The sequence below is a fragment of the Carassius carassius genome, chromosome 39 (assembly GCF_963082965.1).
Source record: "Carassius carassius chromosome 39, fCarCar2.1, whole genome shotgun sequence".
In the NCBI taxonomy this organism is placed as follows: Eukaryota; Metazoa; Chordata; class Actinopteri; order Cypriniformes; family Cyprinidae; genus Carassius; species Carassius carassius.
Genome location: NC_081793.1, coordinates 22,952,696 through 22,960,813, shown reverse-complemented (window position 1 = coordinate 22,960,813; position 8,118 = coordinate 22,952,696). Strand labels below are relative to the sequence as shown.

At 35.6% G+C, this 8,118-nt stretch overlaps 1 protein-coding gene across 1 annotated transcript; it reads right to left on the bottom strand.

Annotated features, from left to right (window-relative positions):
* Positions 1-1,543: 1,543 nt before the first annotated feature.
* LOC132121657 (BTB/POZ domain-containing protein 17-like) lies at positions 1,544-7,159 on the bottom strand. The gene is made up of 3 exons (XM_059531304.1): positions 6,891-7,159; positions 4,824-5,094; positions 1,544-3,034 (listed from the first exon to the last, which is right to left on the bottom strand). The coding sequence occupies exons 1-3, from the start codon at positions 6,982-6,984 to the stop codon at positions 1,948-1,950; spliced, it is 1,452 nt and encodes a 483-aa protein (XP_059387287.1). The 5' UTR covers positions 6,985-7,159; the 3' UTR covers positions 1,544-1,947.
* Positions 7,160-8,118: the final 959 nt, after the last annotated feature.

The following is an 8,118-nucleotide window of genomic DNA, read 5'->3' as shown; positions in this document are numbered from 1 at the left end:
CCTGTTCTGAGTCTTCTTAACTATTTCAGTCTAACGATTATTTTAGTCCTTTTTGGGGCATGACAGATTTCAACAGAACAGATGTTACAAAGTAGAAATCAGGTTAATACAGTTCTTTCAAAAAGTATGTAACGTTAGTACTGTTTACACGGGCTTTTGGCATAAATGTGATAACATTTAATAATTAATTCTACAAAATATAACTGATTACAGCAAAACAAAAATACGAACATCCAGTCAGTTACTTTACCTAATTAAATTTGCTACATATTAAGATTCGTGAGATTTAACACAAGCTGTTGATTTGTTTCGAGTCGACGTTTTGACTAATTTATAGGCGAACCTGCTCCAACTGATTCATATGTGTTTTCGAGTCGCTTGAAGGAACCGGCTCATATGAATCATTAGATCGCGAATCCGACTCTACTAGTGGCTCTGCATATTTTTGATTCACTTAAAAGAACCGACTCACTAGCTCATTCTTTCGTGAATCGAACTGCAGTCATCTTTATTGATTCAGTGAAAAGAGCCGGTTTATAAAAGTGTTTTGATTGTACTGGTCGCAGTTTACTGTCTTGTAAGTTGTAAGAGAATATCTGAACACTCAATAAAACGTAACCTTGACCCTAAAGCATGATGACAATTTGTTTAAAGTCTTTTGTCTTCTTTCTTTTACCTTCATAATCAATGATAGATTCAAGCTTTTGTGAAAGCACCAGGCATTTTATTGTGTTGTGTACATAAACATACATCACAATATGTAAGGAAACTGATAGGCCTCTCAGAAAATATTATTATGGGCACAAAGATAGGATAATACAGAAAAATAACTAAGATTTATTAAATATACTGTATAGCCTATTACATCACTTGCTGGTCTAAATAATTAAATAACAATCACAACTGTGCAACATTTCAAGACATTACAGGTTTGAAAGAGATTTGATATTTCTCTTTAAATTAACAATAGCACCTTGAAACACTTTAAATAGCATATTAAAATTTCAAACGTTAAGAATAATGTGTAATTTTTTTTTTTTTTTTTTTTTTGCGATATACATTAGGCTATTATTTATGCTAATTTCAACACTCTGGTTTAGAGTCATGTGCACTTTAAATTTATTTGTCTATTGAGTCCAGTGTGGACAAATTATGTTGTTGTGATTATACAGAAACTGGTTTTCCTAAAAGGAAAGGGCTTCTGCCTAATCAAGAAAAAAATACCTTTGATATGAGTTATATCTGGGACACTAGTGTATGTCATGGTCTACATTAAAGCAACAATTGCTCAAAAATTACAATTGTGTCCTAATTTACAAAACTTTTATTTCCTTTCTTTCATGGAACGCAAAATGAGATATTTGTAGCAGATTTTCAAATCGGTTCTTCTCCATACAATGCCAGTAAATGGTGACCACAGCTAATAGTCAAGGTAAAATTTTCAACTTCAGTCTGTTCTTCACACAGAAATAATCTTTAGAAAACTTGTAATGTAGCGCATAACTCATATGAATACTGTTAATAGAATAGAAAGACTTTAAGATGTATGTATAGTGTTTTTGTGCTTTTTATAGCTTGACACATCCCGTTCTCCATCCACTTTCACAATATAAAAAAGAGCAGCATTATCATTCCTCAACCATTTCCTTTTGTGTTCCATGGAAGAAATAAAGTCATACAGGTTTGGAATGAAACAAGGGTGAGTAAATGATGACAGAACTTGACATTTTAAGTGAAATGTCTTACATTTTAGGTGAACATTTTAAGTGCATTTCACTTTTTCCCAGAGTAAACCTCTAACTTACAATAGCCTACAATATAAGGACAGATGAGATGCACTTCATTAGCGTTAATCAAATTATATCTAAATGTTTTCTTGCATCAAAAAAAAGTGTAGATCTTCTTAATCTAAAATCAAATGTATCCTACTTCAATGTGCTTGTTACATTATTTCTCGGTTGCTATGAGAGTCTGGTAGATAGGCTTTACAATGATCTGCAAGTACAGCGATCCATCCACCAGGTACTCAGATGTGTGATATTGCAGGTCCACTCCAGCCAAGAAGTTGCCCACCTCCTCTGTGCTTTGGTGGAAACTGAAGATATGCCGCACCACAAGCTTGTCCTTCTGCTTTGTCAAGATGAGTATCGTCTTTTGGAAGCTGACACCTGCTAAATCTGCACTGGAAGTAGCAGGTGTAATGATGATACGAGGCCGGGCAATGCTATTTCCTCCATCGGGCCGCGGAGGCTGCATGCCACCTTGCTCGGTGTACATGGGTCGCATGCTGAGAGGGAGCCAGCGGGGTGAGAACAGGGCGTTCCATGTCACCCGCTTACTGGAGTCAAAACCGCTCTGACTCAACTGGGTCTGGAAACTAGTGCTGCGGTCGTCCCGTGCTGGGTTACTTATGACCCACTGAGATCCCCACATAAATGAGAGATAGTTGCGGGGCACAAAGAGGCTGCAGTTTACATCAAAGAACATTGCCAGGTGAAGTGGTGAAGCTGAATGGAACTGGTACGACTTGTAGAGAAGATCACTCACTGACTCGTGGTAGCGTGTCATGATCGGTGACTGTTGCTGCAAGCGGAAGAGTTCGTGTGGAGGTATCATGGCGTAGCGCACCAGTCGAAGGGCGTTCTCTGCTGTCAAGGTATCCGGGTCGTTCCTGGTGAACCAGATTTCAAGCGCCTCAAATAATTCCAGCTCGTTCTTCAATACTAAATCGGAGCGCTGCAGAAGAGTCAGTAGCAAGTCAACACTAACCGACGGCCATTCGTCACTCTGAAGCACCGAAGACAGATTCCATGATAAAAACTGAAGGCAGTTGTCTCTCAGCGCAGTGTCGCCAACCGACACGGCATACTGGTACCAGCCCACCACGTGGCCGCCCAGAGAATCGCTGGCCAGGTTCTGGCTCATGTACTGGGTTAGTCCTTGCTGGAGGCTGGAGATGCCGTACTTGGCAGCCAGTCTGTGCAGTGGAGTGGCCTGGTCTAACTGCAGTGTGAGTTCACCACAATACAGATATCTGCAAAACAGAAGAAAATGGGTCCAACAAGGATCATAAAGTGTATCTTACACAAATTGAAAATGTTTAAAAATTCAGTTCCTGAGTTCAAAGGTAGCACACAATAAGTCACAACTGTAATATTTTATTATAATTTTATTCTATTATATTATTTAAATGTATATTAATGTCTATTAAGTAGTATTGTTATAGTACTTTCATATATTTTAAACCTACATTTTATTTGCTACTTAATAAATAACTGTTTTTACATTAATATAATTAATAATAGTAATTAATGAATAGATTCTTTCTAAATTAACTTGATTAAATAACTTTAGTTTTATAAAGTTTGCTGACAAAATTGTGGTGAACGTTTGGCTGTATTGTTTTGGCCAGATTGTTTTTAATTATTTTTTATTATTAGAATTATTATTATTTGCTTTCCTTCATGGAAAACAAAGGAAGATACTCACAGCAGAATATTCAATAATTGTATATTTATTTAATTAATTTAAGTTAGCTGACAACATTGTGGTGAATGTTTTGGCTGTATTAACTATTTTGGAAGGAGTTGAGAACTGGTTGAGAAAAAAAATAGGATTGTTATATGTAAATATGGCGTGTTATACATACCAGGAAATAAATATGCATTATTCAAAATACAATATAATTACTTATGCTTATTTCTAAACTTGTGTTGTGTGCATTGCAGTTTGTCTTTCTGTCATTATGATTTGAATTCCATCTCAGCTTTCGTGTTGGGTGTGTCTAATTCAATTCATATATCAGATCATAAACTGTTGACATTTTGCTAACATTTTCTGCCAGCCTGGTATGTATTTAACAGGCTGTGTCAGATATGGCATCCAATGACTCTTAGATTTTTATAATAATGCACTTTGTTGTTGTGTTTACAGCTGTAGTTTAATGTTTTCAGTGCCTTGTTTTCCTTTTTTAAAATTCTGAAGTATCTGATTGTCATCTCATCCTTTGGATCCCTATAAAGGAAATAAAACCCCAAACAAAAAACAGCTCATTCAAAATAAATGAGTAGGTGGCGTGTGTTCTTGTAACCAAAACATCTTCTCACGCTAGCCACACATCACTTTTGTAACATTACCCTATTTGGCCCTTCTTGTTATAAAGCTGATATACATAAGAGCAAAGAGTTCATTTTTTATATATTGCTGTTGTGTTTCATTGATCTAAATCTGTTTTTGGGTCTGAGCTGCTTTGACAGCAGGAAGGTTGCAGTTCCAGCACTGGCCTTTAGAGAGAGTCTTGGACATGTGTGGGATGGGAATGTTCTCATAACTGGTCATGTTTTAGGCTAAAATGTTGGGATGATGCAGCACATGTTTTTTTTTTTTTTTTTTTTTTTTGCAGTTTAGAAAGTTTTTATGCAGTGCTTAGAAAGTTAAAGAGCATAAACAAAATCTTTAATCTCAGATGCTTTTGTAAAGAAAATGTTTATGATGCTCTACAATTATAGTTTAGGTTTATTATTTACCTTAATGATATAAAGGTGCGTTCTATGATTTTATTTTATTTTATTTTATTTTATTTTATTTTATTTTATTTAAACACACACAAATACATTTTAATTTTAAGTATATTATTTGTATCTGTTTTAAGCTTGGCAGTCATTGCCACTGCATTGTCGTTGTATGGTAAAAACATATGTTTCATAATTTCTCGTTTTGTTCTCCACAGAAATATTTTTTATTTTCAAACATTAATTTATATAAATAAATGATTAAATAAATATAAAATTTTTTATACAAAAACAATATAAAATAAAATAAACCTGATGAATTTCTCAAACACGGCAGTGCATTCTGCTGTTTCTCGCAGCACTAGCGTGCCACTATTGCGGTTTCTCAGCATCTCCTCAAACACTCGGCTCTGCAGTGAAAGCACCAGCGTGTGGGCTTGGATAACCTTGACCTCATCCGCATCCACTGTTTCCACACGTAAGGAAATGTCACTGTTATTCCCCAGCACCAGAAGGCCCTCCAGCCATGCCAGTAGCCCCTGTGAGTGACTGATCACTTCTGTGGTGCCTTCAACCAGTCCCTCTGCGGGGGGGAAGAAGAAGAAGTGTAATTATCAATTTCATGTGACTAATCATCTAGATTTAGTCTGATTTGTCGAATTGAAAGTGCTGTTGACTGTTGAGTGGAACTTGCTTCAAGAAACATGTATTTCTCAAACAATGGGTGAGTAGTAGTAATCCATTATATTATGCTGCTTCATAAAGGCCTTGTTGACAAATATTTATGTATTCTCTGCATTGGCTCAGCATTGAAACTCAATTTGCAACAATGTAGCAGGCATCATAACCTGGCTGGTATTGGTTTTCTGAGTCTGACTGTATACATTCTGACTTTAAATATACACACAGTTTGGTGTGGCATTAATGGCTTGTAATGTTGGCCTTGTTCCATATTTATTTTATAGATCAACTTAATAGCCTGGATAATCGAAATCTATAAATGGACTACATATTTTAATAATAAAAAAAGGTTAATGTTGTTACAGTTTCAAGCCACATTATTAGTATTTTTCAAAGATGTCTCTCATGCTCACCATGCATTTATTTGATAGAAAATACTGTAAAAACTGTAATGTTGTGAAATATTGTGACAGTTTAAAATTAAAATGTTAAACAATGTTTTCTATTTGAAGTTATTTTCAAATGTATTTTATTCCTGTGATGCAAAGCTGAATTTTCAGCATCAGTCTTCAGTCTTCAGTGTCACAAGATCCATCAGAAAACATTATAATATGCTGATTTGGTGCTCAAGAAACATTTTGTATTATAAATGTTAAATCATGTAAAAATCATGATACCTTTTTGTCAGTAGAAAACATTTAGCATTTATATGGAATGGAAATCTTTGAATCAATTTAATGCATCTTTGCTAAATAAAAGTATTTTAAAACAATGTAGTGACCCCAAAATTTTGAACAGTATTGTACATAATTGTGAAACACATAATAAATATATTGTATTATCAATTAAACTTAATTTACTACAAATAATAATAATAATTATTATTATTATTATTATTATTATTTTAGATTATTCAGAGCTTTATGTTTGGTAGTGTTTTATACAAAGTGCTATATAAATAAAATTGACTTTTGGACTCCTCTGTACATTGAAACATGTTAAAATTTTACATGGTTAAAACTACAAATATAGTAGAAGTCTTAACCATCCTTTTTGCCCAGAAGGTTGCCAAGTGTTTTTAAACAGAATATGTATTCATAATGGGCAAGTGAATCTAGTGCATTTGCTTGAACACTGGACTGGGTGTCATTGCAGAGTTCCCGGAAATGCCATGAGCCGCTTGTGTGCATGCTTGTGTTTGCATTGGTGTGTCTGTGTGAACAAACCACTTAGTGCCCCGTGGTTTCCTATTGTTTGTTACCACATAAAGTACAAGCAGTTATGAATCATAAAACAGATCTCTAATGAAATACAACATAATAATAGAAACAAAATAAAAGGCTCAATGGCTGATGAAACATTTTTTTTGTCATCACATTCAAACAATATAATTGTCTTTTAAAACCAGACATGATATGTAATTGTCTTTGATAGAAAATATGTGGGTATTATTTATTTTTTTATTCTAAAACATGATTTTTGTATTAAAAAATCTTGATGAATTGAAGTTCAATTGATAGGTTGTAATCTATTAATCTCTTAACATGTATGTTTGCAAAGTGCAGACTTCAGACTCTAGACTTATTATTTTCTATCATCCAATAGATGAAACTCAGAGTTACAAAACCAATACCTCTGACACGATGCCCAAACAAAGCATCTATCATCTGGCAGAAAGCACAAGAAAAGTCATCTTACCTCCATGGACAAGTTGCACATGGGACCTGGCGGCCGAAAGCAAGAAGAGCAGGTAAATGTGCTCAAGCAGCCCATTCCCCAACAAATTAGCCATCTTTTATTTTCCGATTGCTGATTTGATCTCCCTCTTTTCTGTCTGTATTCTATATTTTTAACCCTCTGATGGATGGTCTGTTGGCCACCTTCTCAGCACATATGCTTTGGTGCATAACTAGTATGTAGGTTACTGGTTGTTTTGGGTTAGTTCCACCCTCACGATATCCTATCGATCAGTGGAACCTGTGGGGGGCGGGGAGTTCGTTTTGGTGGGCAGGAATGGCAGTTGCCATGACAACGGCATTGATTTTGACTTTTCCCTTTTTTAATGTTGTATGACACAGATCCATAGGAGGCCTCAGCTGTTCGGGCAGAGCGAGCGTGCAATTCTAATCACAAATTATAACTGTAATGGAGAACTGCAGGTGTGTTTATGCAAATGTATCTGCATGCATAAATGAATACATGCTTTTGTTAGAATAGCACCTGTTTGTATGCTTTATTGAAGAAGAATGTAAGTAAAACGTGCATGCCTGTAGAGAATTAGCCTGTTTGATGCCAGGGTGTTGTGAGAGGTTATCAGGAAGTTGCTATATGGTTGCTTTTAGGGGTAATTCACTACTGGCAAGATAAAAAAAAAACATTGCAGTCACAGCACAAACACGTTTTTATATAAATGTGTTGTATTGTGGATATGAAAGAAATGCAAACAGGTTTGGAATGGAGAAAATATCTCTTTAAAATTGCATAACTTGCATAGCACAACCTCCTGCTCATTTTAAAATATGATTCATGTCCATATCACAAATGTTTCATTCTTAGGATTAGTGGTTTGTTCAAAGTATAAGAAGAAGGCCTAGCAATTGAACTGTCTAAACATGGCACCCAGAAGTATTTTAGACCCCTGTACTTGTCTGTTAAGCATTGAGCCAGTCACTCAGCCGGACTGAAACTGTGGATCTTATTACATGCTGTCCACACTCAGGATCAAAAGAAGGATTGGAGTCTATTTCTCTCTCTGTATGTAAGGACATCCACCGCTGCTGCAGAGTCCTCTAGTTAGAGGTTATGTCACTTGTTTACTGCCAGTCAAAGGAGCAGTGGAAATGTGCTGAGAAAGCCTGAACATTGGCTGTGTGACAAGGCAACACCAGAACAGATATGCGTATGTGTGCTCTGTGTGTGTGAGATG